Source organism: Sinocyclocheilus anshuiensis, unplaced genomic scaffold (assembly GCF_001515605.1).
Source record: "Sinocyclocheilus anshuiensis isolate Anshui unplaced genomic scaffold, SAMN03320099.WGS_v1.1 scaffold3172, whole genome shotgun sequence".
NCBI classification, from domain to species: Eukaryota; Metazoa; Chordata; class Actinopteri; order Cypriniformes; family Cyprinidae; genus Sinocyclocheilus; species Sinocyclocheilus anshuiensis.
The window spans coordinates 35,097-54,242 of NW_015548403.1; the positions used below are offsets into that span (position 1 = coordinate 35,097).

At 35.4% G+C, this 19,146-nt stretch overlaps 1 protein-coding gene and 1 pseudogene across 1 annotated transcript; both read right to left on the minus strand.

Annotated features, from left to right (window-relative positions):
- Positions 1-5,653, minus strand: part of LOC107656728 (desmoglein-2-like) — a 10,864-nt pseudogene extending 5,211 nt beyond the window's left edge.
- Positions 5,654-7,490: 1,837 nt separating this feature from the next.
- dsg2.2 (desmoglein 2, tandem duplicate 2) lies at positions 7,491-18,270 on the minus strand. Its single transcript, XM_016444670.1, has 14 exons — positions 18,217-18,270; positions 14,690-14,812; positions 13,944-14,099; positions 13,087-13,228; positions 12,791-12,960; positions 12,548-12,682; positions 11,871-12,056; positions 11,304-11,680; positions 10,891-11,033; positions 10,407-10,628; positions 9,950-10,189; positions 9,725-9,846; positions 9,344-9,631; positions 7,491-9,130 (listed from the first exon to the last, which is right to left on the minus strand). The coding sequence occupies exons 1-14, from the start codon at positions 18,268-18,270 to the stop codon at positions 7,622-7,624; spliced, it is 3,867 nt and encodes a 1,288-aa protein (XP_016300156.1). The 3' UTR covers positions 7,491-7,621.
- Between the last annotated feature and the right edge of the window lie 876 nt (positions 18,271-19,146).

Genomic DNA, 19,146 nt, shown 5'->3' on the forward strand with positions numbered 1-19,146 from the left:
TCACAGCGTGAGTATAAGTAGTCATCAGATGCAGCGCATATTCAGCTTTTCGCTTCGGAGCCGAGCGATCACATCTTTCTGCTCCTGACGACTCTACTGAGAGAAGAAGACTGAACGAGTTCAGCGTGCTCTTGGAGAGCTCTTTGTGTTGGCGGTACGGAACTTCAGCGGTGGTGGTTTCCCGTGTCGAGTGGGTTGCACACATCAGGCTGCACTACCCCGTTTGTTCATCCAAAATATCTTAAATTGAGTTCCGAAGACGAACAAAGCTTTTATGGGTTTGGAACGACATGGGGGTAAGTGATTAATGACTACATTTTCATTTTGGGGTGGAGTAACCCTTTAATAAATAATAAATATTTAAATTATAATATTTAGATACTTTTACATTTACAAATTTGCAGCATATTAATTATTTACAGAAAAAATACCCATTTAACAAGCTCCCAAACTTACAGTCTGAAAACTTTCAAACGTCTTTCAAAATATTGTCTTTCAAAAGAACAATATTCATTTTGGTGTGTCAGGTTTTTTTTTTCTTTTTACAACTTGGATCAGTCAGGAAACATGAAAAACAATGCCTGCCTTGATTCATGCAGATAATCTTTGCAAAGTAGGTTCCATTGACCAAAAACTTTGATTCTCGATCAGGAGCCTTTGCCAGTTTAATCTCAGCGGTTTCTTCATCAATGGTTAGCCAGTTATCAGGATCATGACCTTTAGTGTACCTGGGTGTTCAATTAATGATGATAGATTATTAGGCCACTATATAAACAATGATAATTCAATCAATAATATGCATCAATAATAGCAATGATAGAAATCAATAATATCTATCATTATTTACAAATACAATAAATGAATATAATTCTATATATAAAAAGTAATGTAAAATCATTAATTAAATGATTAATATTGATATTCTGGCACACTTTATAATACAATCCATTACCTTGAAAAATTTATCAAAGCTCACCTCACATTTTCAGCTGGTTCTCCAGTGTCGCCATCCAAAGCAGCAAACGTTCCCAGCACTATTGGGAAATCTTCATTATCTGAATCTTCTGACACTGGGAAGTCTTTCAGAGAAGGTGAGAAGCTAGGACCATCGGGTTGGTTATTTACACTGATCTTAACTGGGTAACCTTTCCCAGTTGGTTTTTTATCAGGCTCAGATCCGGGTTTGCCAGAAGGTTTAGTACCAGGTTTTGTTCCAGGCTTGACACCAGGTGAGGGGCCGGGCTTGGTTCCAGGCTTAACTCCAGGCTTACCATCAGGTTTAAGCCCAACATCGCCACCTGCATCCACTCCGACATCCAGTCCAGCACCCAGATCCAATCCAGCATCCAGTCCAGCATCTACATTCAATCCAGCATCCAGTCCAGCACCTACATTCAATCCAGCATCCAAATCCACTCCTGCATCCAGTCCCGCATCTAGTCCCGCATCCAGTCCAGCATCCAGTCCTACTCCCAGACCTAAGCCTACTCCTAACCCCGCTCCCAAACCTGCTCCCACCCCGGCCCATGCTCCTATGCCCGCTCCAGCCCCTTCTAAAACCTTGTCCAGATTAACGTCCAGCTCTAAAGCACTTCCATTTATAAATGGAGCTACATTTGATATAACCAAACTGAGGTCCAATTCTTTTACCTTTTCAAAATCAGCAGGCTTCAGAAAAGCAGATAGACATGGAAAAAAAAGACAAAAAGTACATACATTTTTAATTTAGAAATAAAAAATATATCATAGAAGAGGTGTATTGAAGTCATGTTTGAATTGCATTTTTTTTAAATAAATGAAGTGTCAAGTAACTGACCTTTCAACAAATAATAAAATGTAAAAGGGTTATTATTCCCAAAGTAAAGAAAGAGCATTTACCTTGACAAGTTTTAGAATTCCCTCATTCGTTTTAGGGTCCGTTTCAATAGTGAAGAGATTGTCTTCATTTCCTTTATGAATGTCAAACACTGCTAGCCAGTTATCAGTGAATTCCAGATCCTTGTCCAAGGCTTTAATTCTCATGACAACCACATCAATCACTCCTTCATCAACACCGCCTGAATACTAACAGAGAAAAAGGCACTAACTGATAAATACAATCCCTACTATAGCAGCGAAAACATTTATGTGATTGAATAATCCTGCCGTTCACAGCCTGCAGGCAAGGATATTTTAAGATCTTACCTCTTCTTTCTCAAGAGTGGGAACATTGTCATTTATATCCAAAATATGAATTTGCACCATGCCTGTTCCTGTGTTGCCAGACGGAGCTCCGTTCATATCAACTCCCAGAACTATTAAAGTATATGTGTCGTGTCTCTGTAAAAGACATTTAGCCATAAACCCAGATTTACATGATCAGGTTGCATTTTTTTACGAACTTGTGAATGTCATGCATGCCCAGTTTTCACATCAGTTACCTCTCGATCCAGGGTTTTCTCCTGCACATAGACTATCCCAGTTGTTTTATCAATGGAAAACATATGTCCGGATTCTGCTGGGGTTTGTCTTAATAAACTATATGCTATTTTGGAATTGATAGTGTCCGGCTCATCCGCGTCAGTAGCTACTATCCGCATGACAGGGTTTCCTATAGTTTCACAAGCATGTTGACAGAAAAATTGACATTTTTATCAAGTATATACTGTAGAATAGGGGGCTGTAAGACTATGGTAAAAATTGTAAAGTCTTATTGGAGCAGTAACCTATTTTGCAGTAACAAGAAGTATGCTATTTTAGGCCAAGTTATTAACCATGTATAAAATAGTGTTATATTTTTAATTTGTAAATATTTAAACTGTAGAACAGAGAAATCAGTGTGTACTTAAGGAAGTTGGGAAACTACGGTTAATTAGGAAAACAGAAACACAGCATGGTCATAAATGCAACCCACCAATCTTGCTGCTTTCCCTCACAGATCCCCTTTGTAATTTGAATATTGGTGGGTTATCATTCTGATCCTCAACTTTAATCTTCAGCTCAATGTTTTCCTCTGCTATTGATCCATTACGAAATCTTGCTATGCCAGTCAGCTACAGAAGAATAAAATGATATGTGTGTATCAAGGTCTCTTAATTCAGTCATTATCTGAATCATCATCTCATTTACGTGTCTGTAATGAATTAGCCAAGCATGGGGCACAACTCATGTTGTATAAGGATGTTTTCTCTCTGTCTAGCAGGCCGGTGACCCTAACATAGCCATTTTCAGGATTGATTACAAACAAGTTATAGGGTGCCTTGTCAGCGCCGTGACCTGATAGTCCATATTCCACCATCTGCCAGTTAATATCTTTATCAGACCGGATCTAGAAAAGAGCAAGACAATATTAAGAATGCCTGTGAATATTGAGAATTGAAATATGTGAGAGGCATGGTGATACACGATGCACCAGAACAGAGCAAGCGTTTTCAGTTTATTTGCATGGGAGTTGAGCTTCAGGCTTAAGTGGTGAATTGTGGGATTGACAGTGTACCAGTGAAACCGAGATTGTCAAAAAAGCTTGGGAAATGCTCGACTTTATGCAAATATCAAGTGAAAAACATAGGTGGCAGCCAGTCGATGTGAGGTTTAGGTAGTGACGACTGTCTTGACTGGGTTTACACAAGTTAAAGTGACACTGTAACTTTACTTTGGTCAACTGGAAAGAAAGCTTGCATCTTTCCAAACTGGAATTGTGTGTGTCTGTGATGATTATACTGGCCATGTGTTGAAAAAAAAAAGAAAGATTTTACACACTCGTTATACACTACCACTTTACACACTCCTAGCATTTTGAGCGACGGTAGTTCTGCCTCTGTAGTGGACATTCACTGTTACTCAGTAGTCACTTTCAAACCAAGCAGCTTTATATTGGTAAATGCACAGATTTGCATTTTGCATCATGAGAAGTACTGTAAGTACCCGTATTTGCTTTATCATAAATTCTGTCTCAACAGAGGGCATATGTGTCGATAACAGGCCATTATCCTGGTGTACTTTATTGAGGACCTTCTCGGTTTTCAGTGGTATGAAATGTTTTAAGACATTTATAAGAATAAGAGGCTCTTTAATGTGTTTTTTAAACCTTTTTAAAAAACTTTTAAAAATAAACATATATTTTAAAACGCTATGTAGATGAGCAATACTATATTTAAGTGAATGCAAATATACAAAATATAAAGATTACAGAAAAATACTAGTTTTAACTAAAATACATTTTAAAAACTCCTGTCAGCTTTTGTTTTTGCTGGGTCTCAGGAGGATATATTGAGATCCAGATCCAGATCTCAAGTTTTTCAGATGATAGCGCAAACAAGAAAAGTTTGACATCGGGACCACCCAGTGCAAGCATATGCAAAGCATGGCTTTGGGTTACGTATGAAAAAAAAAAAAACTATAACATGCTTACTTTTGCCACATACTCACTCCTCTTTTGTGTAGTCAGTATTCTCATAAAGTCTTGTTGGTGGAAGAATCCACTCTCGTTTCCTTCGATTAGATCTGCTGTTGGCTCTTGATGCCTAAAGAATTTGATTTTTTCAGGACATTAGACACTAAGTATATCCATGACATCACTTTGTTTACCATATACACAGTATTAACCACCTTTATCAAAATATATTTTTAATAAAATTGTTTTGTCATCAAAGTAAGGATAAAGAATAACTACCTCTAAATGTACTGCATATTGAATCTTACACAATTCCTGTGAAGATCTTTGAGATTTGTTCTTTATATATTTTAGTGACCTTTTCATCCCTAGTCACGCCAATTTTAGTGTCAACTTTTTATGGTTGACAACTGTTGATGGCTGATGAAAATAGATCCAAATGCTATTTTTCAAGTGTGTAAATGCTAACAATAATGAATTACTGTAGCACTGATGTGCACCATGAGAAAGCAGATTTTACGTATCATTTTACATACTTCCTCTCAATGCTTGTAAATGCTTTTGGGAATTATTTATGACCTGCCACAGCACACCAGACACATACATAGAAATGAACAGAATTTTAAAATTAAAATCGGTCTTCTTGCCTGAAAACAACAGGTAATGCAGACCATTTACGCTATGCATTTCAATCAAAATTGTCCTTATTACTAACCAAACTAATCTAGTACTCATAGTTCGAAGTACATACTGAGGTGACAGTAATGCTGTTGCACAGAGTGCAGGTTTAAACTTTAGACAATGCTGCCCACAGGCATTTTTCATATTAACAGTGATAAGTGGTAGATACCTCTGCCTGCAAGTGGTTAAGATAACAAAAGGCCTCAGCAATTAGTGATTATTATGATACTCATAGTGGCTTACTTTATAATATGCAGGGATATATCAATGTAAACACAACATGATCAGATCAAACTGAACGGATCAGAACAAATCTATCCATTCAACACTGTATAATCTCACATTCAAGTTTTTTTATTTTTTTCTGGTGAAGAAAACACTTTTTAAAAAGTTTTAGGAGTTAACGTGATCAGAAACACCAAGTGTGCAAAGTATGCATAGTATGTTAATAATAAAACTGCTTTATTATTACATGTAATCATTACATTTGCTTAAATATGTGTGAAAGAAACACAAAACACCTGTTGGTTTGGTGTGAATTACCACGATCCTGCACAGCAGCAGGACCAAACATATTCGTCCAAGCCAAATGGGAGGCATGTGAGCTGTAAGTCAGATGGAAGTGGTCAGTCCTTGTTTCTCGTATCTTCTCCCGTCCTCTGTCTCTCTCAGTCGTGACCTGTTGATCAGAGCCGTTCTTGTATAGAGGGTTGGAATTGGGGGGCAGGTTACTGATCACTTTTTGGGTGGGGCATCTGAAAGAGCACTTTCTCTTATACACACCCAGGCGTGAGAGTTTTCTGCTGTGGAAGAGCCCCCTACCACCTCTCTCTCCACCCTCCACTTTTAGTCACACCTTGTATGAAATAAGCACTAAATTCACATATTCAAATTTAATTTTATGTAACGGAAGCTAATGCAACACATTTAAACTGTGAAATTCAAGATATAGTGACTGTGGCAGCTGTATGTGAGGCTGTGTAAGTGTGCATGAACATGAAAACTATACAGTGTCCCCAATAAGTATTTAGACACTTAAATTTAAAATGTAGGAATTTCAAAATATCAACCAAATGTATATTTCCGGACTAATTTTTGCTATTTTAAGCAAGGTGATATTTAGGGCCTGCATGAAGTCAGTTCTCCATAAATTCACACAGGTGTCCAATTAGAGTAACCATAGGTGTAGAGAATCACATTAACTGTGAACATATTCACAAATGTTTGAAAATCATCAAGTGTCACAATAGTTTAGCATTGAGCATTGTTTTATCATGTGAAACCGGACAATCATTTTTTTGTGAAATGTTTTGCTTTAAAAGTTATATATTTCATTAAAACAAATGACACTTGGTTTGATATGCTGTTACATTATGCAAAAAACAATTATACACATTTTTAGTGTAGCTTACGTGTCCAAATATTTTTTCGGTTCCTCTAAACAGACTGGCAACACTTTAAAGAACTTTGAGAATTCCCCTTTGCTACAGGTTCATGTGCTACTCCTCTCACCGAAATGCAGCTCGCCCCCCAAAAAAAACCTGACCAGTGTGGTAAAAACATCAATACAGTTTCATACCACTAGATGGTGTGAATCACACACAAAAAAAAATCACTCTAGTCAAATAAATGATTATGGAAATGTTTGCTTTATTAAGCATACACGAAGAAAGAAAAAAAAAGCAAATTATTTATCTTTAAATTACCTGGGTTACATACAATTTCATGGACTGCTCTTTAGTCATTACAACTTTATTCTTGCTCACCCCAAAATTCTGTTCATGAAATGGCTTAAAGAGTAAAACATCACATGTATTTTTTGTTTTTGAAACTACTGGGAAAAAAACAAAACAATTGTATTACCATACACAAGACAGCATTGTTTAAAAACACAAAATCTTACAAACACCTTAACATTAACAGTTTTTTTTTATCACAGAAGTCGTAGCTTCACACACAAAAAAAAATGTTCCATGAAAAAATCCCAAGAGAAATCACATTTTAAAATACTGAAAGAAATATGAAATATATTAGTATCAGTGGTATGAATTCCACAGGACATAACATTGACTCCTCCCTACTGTTTGCAGTAATGCAAATATAATGGAAGTCCATGGAATCATGTGACTGAACTGACTAATACTAATCAACAGTAATTTTAAATCAGTCACCTTGCTCATATTCAAAATTCAAAATGTTATTATAAGATTTACGGCAATAAAAGCTTTAGAATACATTTAAATGCTACATATAATCACAGTATACCATATAAATTTTAGTTAAAGATATGATTTTAAATTGTTAAATTATGTATTGTTAATCAAGTTATTTATTGCCCTATAAAAAGTACGTCTAATGTGTAAACTTTTTCGTTGAAATCTAATCTGTAGATTTAATATGCAAAACAAAAGGCAACATGTCTAACATTATTGGCCTTTAAATACCATACTCACTTACTGCTGAGTACTTCTAATTCATCTGATGCTTAAAATAGTTTCTGTGCTTCTCTGCCAGCAATCCCATCCTGAGAATTAATGCAGTATTAATGCCACTAGACCAAAAACTAGATCACTGCTCAACATTCAGCTGCCCATTTGTTGCAAGTCCTTTGGATTTTGGCATCATAACCATTGACGTCAGAACTCTGGACACTGTAGAATTAAATAACTGTCTGTTTGCTACCTGAGGCAGTTCGAAAGGTCTTAGCACTCCTGGATTCATGGCTAGTGAAAGCTGACTTGGACCCTCTAGAATAGTGGGACCACTAACCAATGGTCTACTCTGTCCACCTTCCCCTGATACAATTTTCTGAACACTTGGCAAGTGACCATTTGCAACTTGAGTCAGTCTCACTAAGTTTGGAGCTCCTGTGCTTATAGACACAGGAAGCTGACCTGGGCCCGCAACCAATAAATTGCCTTCACTAACAGGACCCTCTAGAATAGAATGACCACCAAACAGTAGTCTACTCTCTCCACCTTCTTTTGATGCAATGTTTGAAGCACTTGGGTAAGGACCACTTTCTAATAGCTGTTTTTTTACCTGACCAGTTGCAATTTGAGGCATTATTACTAGGTTTGGAGTTCCTGGGCCTCCTATCAATACATTACCTCCATTGACAGGACGTTGTCCAATTGTTACTGTCCCTTGTCCATCATTCTGTACACTGTAAAGGGAGCCATCAACTACTGTTTGGTTCATATGTACTGATCCACCCAACTCTTGAGAACTTACTGGGTAAAGTAGTTGAGGGCTCATGGGACAATGACTAGGACCTAGACCTCCAACGAATACTTTACCTCCAGTGACTGAGCCATCTATAAGAGTTACTCTACCCTGCCCGTTCTCTCCTGATACAACCGATTCCATGGGTACTCTTACCATCTGCAGTGAACCAATTCCACCTAGTTGTTGCTGTGGCATCATTACAAGGTTTCGAGTTGGTGAAAGGTTCTGGATTACAGCAGGATTAACTTCACCTAAACCTTCGGTAATCATTACTGGACTTTGAGGTCCAATTTGTGAGTACAAGACGGAATCACCAATGATGTTGTTTGCTAGAACAGCCTGTTGTCCACTACCAAAATGTGCAAGTGTATGGCTGTTACCTTGAGTCAGAATTCTCTCCGCTTCTGGAGTTCCATTGATTATGTAGACACCTTGCCCAAGCCCATCCTCTGACAGCACAACATTGCTTGCCATTGGCTGGTTGAACCCGTAGTACATAGGTTCCTGTATGACAATCCCCTGACTAGGTGCAGGTTGGACAAGTGGCGATTTAACAGGTATCTCCTCAGGACTGGGCTGGACGATGTTGGTTATGTGACTGGAAGATGCAGCTGCGTTTGGTGTTGTCTCGACAGTATTAACAATAACTTTTGGGTCAGTCTGTCTGAATCCACACACCTCAGCCAAGGTGTTGAACTTTGAACCCAGGTTGTTCAAGAACGCCAGATCATCATTAGACTCGATGAAGCTGCAGCTTTCAATGGAACCGGTAACAGATCCTTCACCTTCATAATCATAGTGCTTCGGTCCTTTTTTTGGAGAATCATCCTCCAATATATACCTGTATTTCTGCAAAAGAATGAGGAGAAATATCATTCTGCATGTAATTTTCGTTCAGTGTTAAAGGCATAGTCCACCCAAAAATTCTGACAGCACCCATTCACTGCAGAGGATCCATCTGTGAGCAAATTATGTATTGCAAATTTTTCTGCCCATTTTAAATTTTTGGGTGAACTATTCCATTAAAAAAACACCTCAATACAATTTTTAAAAATCACATACTTGTGCGAAGTATTCTTTTAGGAATGCATCAAGCAAGACTTGTCCTTCTTGCGACCTGACAGAGTTTTCCATGTCCATGTCACTGTAAAAACCTCCAAATGCACTCTCCTGCATCATTCCTAGCATTTTAGAACTGTTATATACAGTCTGGTTTGACCTGGGGACCTGAATTTCGTCCAATGGGAAATTAGAGTTAGCTTCCACCATTCTTGCAGTTTCTTTGTATAATTTTATTTTGTCGCCCCCCTCATTGTACAGTTTTGGTGGGATGGTCTCTAGAAAAGCATCCTGCAAGAGAAACAGAATCAGTGTTTTACACTTTCACTTGTTCCCTCAGAATATAAATATGAGCTGTGCAAGTTCATGAAGGGATTTTTTTACCACGTCTATTCCTTTTCCTTCTGTGCTATAGGAGATAAGATGATGCTTGGTTTCAAATGGAATATCAATAAAATGGTTTCCAGCATTCTCACATTCACATTTTATTACGGCCACAAGCGTCACTAAAAATAGAGACAGACAAACAAAACATATGTCTGTTTTACAATGTTACCACCAATAATAAATTTACAGTGGTAGACCACAGCAAAGTAAACTCATGCTCACAGATTAAGCAGAGGAATCCTAGAATCAGGAAACAAATTCCTGCTGCTCCAAGATTGGCTGATGTAGTGCGTAATGCAGCCACTTTTGAAGCACAAAACGTTCCTTCAGAGCAAGTGCAAACCTCTAAACGGAGGACTTGCTCATCAGGACAGGCCAGTCCTTGCTTGTCTCTGATTTCCATGGTGACTTCATAAAAACCAGGCCATAAGTCATCTTCAGCGAGCATCGAAACAGTTACATCTGAAGAGGTGAGAAACAGTGAGAGACCTTACTATTATGTCACTTTCTACTCAAAAGTGAACAAGAATGGTGATTATCTACTTTATATGTGGCATGATTGCTTTCAGTTGATTGTAAATAACAAAAACATGTTTAGATCAAGAAGTGTATACGTTTTCACTTTTTTCATCATTCAGACCCTTGCAAATAAATCATATTATTATCTGTTTGGTATTACCATCTATTCTCTGCAGGTTCCATTTGCCCTTTGTCTTCTCTTGTATCAAACTGAACTCTAGTGGAGCTCCGTTGGGATCTGAATCTTCATCTTCTGCTGTGACATTGACTATTCTGGTATCACTGCAGACAGTCTGCACATTATTAAGGAGTTTGGGGCAGTTGTCATTCAGGTCCTCCACCTGCAAAGCTATAGTCCCTGTAGATGTCTGAGAGTGCAGTTCTAAAATTATAACAAACACAAAACATGTTACAATTAACCTTCTTAAATCATCTTTTACTGTTTGACATGTAGACTCCTTCGCTACTGTTTAAAAAGCATCCCAGGACAAACATCATGAAGTTGAAGAAATTGAACTGTGTGGAAAGTGTAACTATTTGTTTATTTAGACTATATGTCTAAATTATAAATGCTAATATTAATAATGCTAGTAGGTGTGTCCAAACATCCCAATGTAATGTTCTGACTAACTGTTCATACTAACCATCTGTAATGCAGAGGATCTTGGCATAGTAGGTCCCATTTACCAAAAATGGAGACTCACGATCTGGTACCTTGTTCAGTTTTATCTCAGCCGTGTCCATGTCAATAGAAATCCAGTTGTCAGGGTCATATTCCTTTGCATATCTAAACAAACATGGACCATTATATTATTGCAATTTTAAATTCTACATTTGGTTTAGCAATTTGAAGGTTTGAGGTTTATAACATGACGTTTCTGAATGGTAATAAACCTCAAATATAGTATCCAATCAAATATTGTAAAACTGTAAAATGCTAAGGTGTATTGATGCATCTAAACATCTTTAATAGGCATGGCTTAAGTTGTTGTGTACTGCATATTCGATTAAATTATTTATTTTTTTTCTTCTCAGGAAATGCTTGGAGAACACTTACTTTACTTTTTCTGCTGTTTTGCCTGTGTCTTCTTCTATAGCAGTGTAGGTGTCAATTACTCTTGGAAAATAATTTTTGGTGTTTTCAGATACAGATATAGGCTTGATCTTTGGCTTGAACTTTGGGCCTTCTGGCTTGTTTTTGACATTGATCTTCACTGAGTATGTCTTTTGCTTGAACACACTTCCTCCACCAGCTGCTCCAGAAGCTCCAGCTTCACCAGCTGCTCCAGAAGCTCCAGCTCCACCAGCTGCTCCAGAAGCTCCAGCTCCACCACCTGTTGCTCCTGCTCCACCCCCGAGAGGTGCTCCTAGAAGAGCGTTGTTTGCAACAACTAGGTTCAGGTTCATTTCAGATGCTGACTCAAAGTCAACAGGCTAGAGGAGAGAACAAGGTGCAGTTGGTTGCTCAAAAAAAGTTAAAAATAAAAAACCCTCGTAACAAATATGCAAACAGCACACATGTGTACATCACACTAATACAGCACACCCTTATTACATTTCAGCCCTGATATCCTTGCTTCCATCACATTAACTTCTAAGAACTGTGTACAAAATAAGCACTGACCTTGTTCAGATACAAAACACCCATATTTGTCTTCGGATCAGTTTCAATAGAGAAACGTCCATCCTCGTTCCCCGAGACTATTTTAAACTCGGCCAACCAATTGTCTGTCCTTTCTTCATCGTTATCCAGCGCCTGGATCCTCATAACCTCAACAGGTGCCTCATTCTCATCAATACTTGCTGAAAACTAGGAAACCAAAACAATGTCCACACTTTGTTTTCTTGACCATTATTGAAGTTTTTCTTATACTACAGTAGAACTACACATACTTTTAAGCATACGTAAAAAAAGTACTTAAATATACTTTAAAATAATATACTTAAGTGTGAACTTGCAGGCACTGTTACTGCATGTTATTATAATGGAGCACTTTACATGTACTTTAGCATTTGGTAGTTAATTAAAAATGCACTTTAAAGTAAAACTTTTCATTTGAAATAATTCACATTTTTATTAATTGTGTGAAAGTCTGCTTTCTTTAAATACACTTTTCATTAATATTATGTTAAATGCAATTTAAAAAAATATATATTTTCAAGATTTGAAGTACACTACAAGTACACAATGAATACAGGCAAACACAATTCTTTTTCACAAGGGAATTAAAAAAGACGATTTAATGTCATAATTGTGACCTCCTGACTATTCAAGTTACATTAGCCAATGCACATAGTCACCTCATCCTTCTCCAAAGTAGGAATATTGTCATTGACATCCAGGATGTCTATAAATACAGTAGCTGTAGCAGAATTTCCTTCAGCACTTCCATACATGTCAGCAGCTTGCACCGTAAGAACAAAAGATCTGTGTTCCTGTTGAAGAGAATGGGAATTTGAACATTCAGACTGTTTGGTGGAAACTTTTGAAGCTACCAACATACAAACACATGTACAAATATCAGTATAACTGGTAACAGATACCTCTCTGTCAAGTGTTGGGTTGTTTACAGAGATTGTTCCATTGTCTTTATGAACAGCAAAGAAAAGCTTGCCATTGTTTGGCTCTTGCTTGATCAAGCTGTACGCTATCTTTGTGTGAAGAGTGTTTGGCTCATCTGCATCTTTGGCCACAACTTGTGTTACAAAGGTACCTAGAAAGGACACAGCTATTACAAAAACAAATCTACCACACTAGATCTTTAAGATGAAGGATTGGTCATCTCTAATTTCAGAAAATCAAGCAATTTTTCACAACAGCAAAAAAGCGGCAGGCTCACCAACTGGGCTCCCCTCATATATGCTGATGCGTTCTGGCTTGATGAAAACTGGTGGGTTATCATTCTGGTCCTCCACAACAATGTTTATTTTAATATTATCTTCAGCTATGGTGTTGTTAGGATACCATGCAGTGGCAATAAGCTACAAGACCAAAACAATTTTTTTTTAAATACTAGAGGAGAAAACCTTGAAAAATCTGGCTAGAGTTTTTGGATAGTAAACAGTTTATCAGCAATGCATTGATATGGGAGAGCAGTAGTCACAATTGTATGCCATTAAACAGTCTAGTATAGGGTTTTTAGTTAAACAGTAATAATGATACAATTTAAATAAAGTACCATACAAAGTTTAAACATTGTTTTGGCCAACAAATACTTGATTGATTGATTGATTGATTGCATTCCATTTGAGAATGGCACATGGCAATTGCCCCTTTTAAACTAACATGGCATTTAATAAAATTATTTTGCTAAATAAATGTAAACTTTCAGTCTAGTTTTATTGTTTTCTCAATCGCTGCAGCAATATATATATATATATATATATACAACTTAAAAAAGTGTTTGTGCTGCCTTAATTTTTTTATTTTAGTCAACTCAAATACCTAAGTCACATTACATTTCAAGTTGACAAAATTTTAAGGCAACTTTAAGTTGAAACAAAATTTTTTTTTACAGTGCTGTCTAGAGATTTTATTTATTTATTTATTTTTTGTACTTGTGAAATTGATTTTTTTCTCAGAACCTTATAATTTAACAGAGATATATCCCTTGTGACAACTAGTCCCAGTAGGCCTATAACACATGACCTATACTGTATATACTTCATCTTAAATGTGTGTGTTTGTTATCCTCACGGTGTAGTTTTGTCTCTCCTCGCGATCCAGAGGCTGTATGATGCGAACCCACCCTTTTTGCTCGTCTAATATGAAGTTACCAACAGGTGGCAGGTTGACTCCTGGACCTCTTATAGTGTAGCGCAGCATCGTGATCTCATCAAGGTCAGATCGTATCTGAGAAATGTAACATTGCATGGTTAGACTGCTGTCATCAAAAACAAGTGCACAAGGCAGATTTTTTTTTTGAAAAGAACGTTTAAGTTTAAAATCACAATATCATAAATAACAATAAAAAATCATACAATAGTCTCATACTACTGCTGTGTTGAAATTATATTCAGTTCATATTACTAAGAATGAACTGATTTTAATGATCAAAATTATGATGTTTATTACAAATTGTGCACAGTCCTGTTACCACATGCTTTTCACCCATTACAAAAATGTCAAATTACTTCAAATTGCAACACATCTTACTGTATGAAAAAAGATCAAACAAATATTATTTTCTTTCATTTATGGATGATAAAGTAAATTTGACCCTAAACCTAATCCCTCACGAGTGATAACCTTAGTTTGTACCCTGTTTGTGGAACGTTCTGACAGCTGGCTGTGTAACTGGGAAACTGATTTATTGAGAGAATAAATCATGAATATTGAATAACTTTTAAATGTTATTATTGAATCAAGCCAGCATTGTAATGTGCTGTACATGCAATGAGTGGAGAGAATCGCTGTATCTATGATATGGTTTTGTCTACTACCTTGCTGAAATAGGGCGAATGACTGTAGTCTACATTTTCTGTAAAATGTTTGGCAGGGACGACCCATTCCCTCTTATGACGCTGCTTCTGTGAACCGGTCCAGCAGTCTCCAGTGCTCAGGACCTGTTTTTAAAAATAAAAAATAAATGTAAATATAATTTCATGCCATTTTTAATTATTTATGGCCTGGTGGTTAGGTTTAATTATGTTTTAACAGTGATAGGTGGTTGTGCATAATTTTGGTAACTTTGTGCATGCAAATGTGAGACAAATGACACACATATTCACCAGATGTTATGTTAGAGCAACATTGTGAAAACATCACACCACAATTCAGACTGAAGAACTCCGCCTCAGGGAAGTAAATAGTACCGAAATGATAAATTAGTGTGTCAACAAAAGAAAGAAAGAAAGAAACACTGAATTATAGCCTATTTAACTTGAAAAGTCAACTATTTACTAGCTTTAGAAACGTGCTCGTTTAATTACATTTTCCTTATTGTCTTGATTATGTGACTCTATAGGACACATCAAGTCAGATTTTGTTACAGTATCATCTGTTTGGTATAGTCTGATTGTCGCCCATGTTCACACTTGAGTCAAGTTTATCCATCTTTTATTTAAAATCATTCATTTTGGTCATAGACTCCACAACAACAACAACAACAAAAAAAAACATACTCCAATAAAAAGGGCTTTTTTGTTTGAGAGGAAAACTTCTAGTCATTATATCTTGTAAAATATGCATCTTTTTTCCTTGATTTTCCTTTCCATTGCCAATATTATCGCCTTGAAAATGTAATTGAGTATTCAGCTTAATGACAATCAAATGTATTGTCGTGTCCTATGCAGAGTATATTTTATATATATTTACAATATAAAAATATTTTAATATCTGTAAAAATATCTATATGTTTTTTAAATATAAAAATAAATAGCCTACTCCGACATGTAACGCAGTTGCTGTTCAGGTGAACCGAGTTTGAGTCCCGACTCTAGCCCGTTCCCCTCTCTCCACCACTTCGCTTCTGTCTGGCTATACTGTCCTATTGCAATAAAGGCAAAATTGCCAAAATATGAATATCATATTTTTTTATTATATTTTAATTATATTTTCATGATAAAAATTCTCAATTTTAATAATATTATTGTTTAGAAGGTTGTTGTTTGTAGTTCAGATGCATTAATTTTCTAGTTTACTAAGCATTACCGTAAGGACTTGTAAGGTTAAATTGTAGTTGAGGACAGATATTGTAGAGGGTCCTCCTGAGACATCATCCTCTGTATGATATCGTATGGATTTGTTCATGCTAGCCTTCTCTATTACAAACCTAGTTTGCTTGAAATGTAAAGACAGTACTGTATGCTAATAACGCAGCTAACAAATTAACATTCATTGTTATATTGATATTTTGAGTACAAGATTATTTTCTTAATCAGTAGTTTTGTCTTGTTTTCCAGTAAAAATATTAGTAACTTGTTTTCTTTCAGTTAGCACAGGTTCTGTATTACTTTTCTTGGAACTGATCAATCAGGCCTCAATTATCTGAGCAATTTTTTTTATTATTTTTTTTTGAGTGAACGTTGCCAAAATGATCCACAAATGCTTCATTCAAAAACTGAGGTGCAAAAACTCTGATCAGTGAGGCGTCCGAATGATCATTTACTAAAAAGAAAGAAACCGAAAGAAAACAAAGTAATAAAAAGACTGAATTCAAATATTTGGTAAAAAAAAAATGTAGTTTTAGTCAAATGTGAAAATATTATGTCGTATTTTCTGGAAAAAGAAAATCCTCTCCAGGTCAAAATGATCGGAACACAACATGAGGGTTACATTTACTAATACGCACATTTTTAAGATCAAAATTTGTATCAGTTAAAATTAGTTTTCTTGCATGCACCACTAGATATTGTAGCTTTCAGTCGTGCTTAAATTATTGTCTTTTTTGTTACTTGTTTGGAAAATAGGCTTAATTATAAGAAATCGTCATCATCATAAAACACAGTGATGGTACAATCCTTTTGGTGCCTGAATAGGATTGAATGTCATTAAATTATATTATGTTAATATAACAACCTTGAGGTATTAAAAATCTGTTTATTACTGTCAAATATACTGCTAATAATGTATGTGGTACTGAAAACCACACGATCACTTATCAAAAATGTAATTGTTCTCTAACAGAATGTTGCTGCTTTCCCTTATAAAGTATGAATAAACTGTGAATTGCTTTGTTAAAAATAATATACATTTCATATATTAAATGCTTTTTACTTAGCTAAAAAGAATATTTGACAATATTTTGCAATAAAATGACATGTATTGTCTTTTAAAATATTATTGGTTTACTTTATTTTATATTTTATATATATATATATATATATATATATTTATTCAAGTCAGTACTATATAAAAAATAACATGCATTTTGTATGATCCGTAAAATAATTAACATTTTGCATATACTGCAAAGTGAATGTAAAATTTTGACCACAACTGTGTGTATGTGTGTGTGTATATAAACAGTATCTCACAGAAGTGAGTACACCCCTCACATTTTTGTAAATATTTTATTATATCTTTTCATGTGGAACAGAAAATGACCTATACATTGCCATTAAAGTAAAATAACTAAACCTAAACATAGGAGCCTGATAAAAATGCTAATTTTAGAAGAAAATTTCAGACGATACTTAGAGGCTTTTGCATCTGAACTCTTCATAAATATATATATACACATACATACATACATACATAAATGCATACGTACATATAGTTCTATAATTTCAGTTTTTATAGTTATGGATAAATCCAGTAAAAACATGGTAATAATATGGTAACATTCAAACCTTTTTCCCCCCACATTCATTCATTAATGAAAATTTGGTGATAAGAAATAATATGGTTTTAGTTGAAAACTATTAAGTTATGACTGTTTAATTAATCAACGTTTCTTTAGGTCCAAACAGACCCGGAATATAAAAATCATATGAAGATCAATACATTTATTACAGCAATCTTTGTTTATGTTATTTAATAAAAAATATCATTGTTCATTGTAAGTTTATGTTAGCTCAGGTCATTTAAATAATATTACCATTTACTACTATTATATAATAAAAATATTTGTATTTTATTGTATTAGTAAATGTTGAAATAACATGAACTAAGATTAATAAATGCTTTCTAAATCTATGTTAACTACTGTAGTCAACTAATGATAACAACGGGAACCTTATTATAAATATAATAATCATATAATATTTGATAAAGTTACAGCAGCATTTCTTGTTAAAATTACTTAATTACATTTTTACAGAGCACAGTTTTTCTTCTCAGCTAATCTCACTTTGGTAATATTTAGAAGTTGTTTTTTTTTTAACACCTGACAAAAATACTGATCACAACAATGATTTTCGTCGAGGTGTATTTACACATTGCATTTGACAACCTTCCACGATACTTTATTAACCCAATTTCTCCAAAAGAGCGTTTACGTGATACATCCACATCGCTTTCTACTCACCTGCACGGTGAGAAACAGCAACAAGGCTGGAACCAGCGAAGAGCGAGGGAACATCTTCTAGAAGAGATGAAACAAATCTGTCAGTGTGAGTGTTGTTAATGACAGAGCTTATCAACCTGACACTGTTTTTGGCACCACAAAAATATAAGACTAAAGCATCTTTTGGTCCGCCCCCCAAAAAAAGAAAACGTCATCACATGCCTTTTTCACCCTGCATTTATGTGTGAGGGTTGGGGAATGACAAATTACTGAATAATTAAACTTTATTAAAAAAGCAACACATTACTAAGTAATTGTTCTTTAGAAGTTTGGTTGTTTTGAAAATTAATTACCCTATGAGTTATGTAGATGAGTTACCAGTACAGTTCTGAGGAATTACTCGTTAACATACAACCACACATTATTTCCTGGTAACAGCTACAGGGCAGCCAGCTTAGCAAGAAAACCATTTGATAAACCTGATCAAATTGAACTTGTTTTTTGTTAACCTATTGTGAGGAGTGCACCTCATATATGTCAATGATTTCTGAAGACGACACCCTACATACTTTCATTTTAAAAGTCTTTTGATGTTATAGTAGAAGAGTCATGACACGTTTTTCATCAGTAGATGTCTGTCTTTGATATGAATAGCTTGCATAACTTACATAGGTTCAAACCTGCAAAGCAGTTCCTTATGAAGTAACCTGAGGCTGGAATTGTATTTGATTTTATTTAAACATTTATTTACTAATCAAAGCCATTTGTTTTTCAACCACTTTTACTGAACTTGCTCAAATTATGAAGGCCACGCCTAAAGTGACTTTTCTTTACTACAGTATGCAAGTATATTAAGTCTAAATTGAGAGACTTTTCTCTCAGAATGATTAATTTACATACAGTGGGTACGGAAAGTATTCAGACCCCCTTAAATTTTTCACTCTTTGTTAT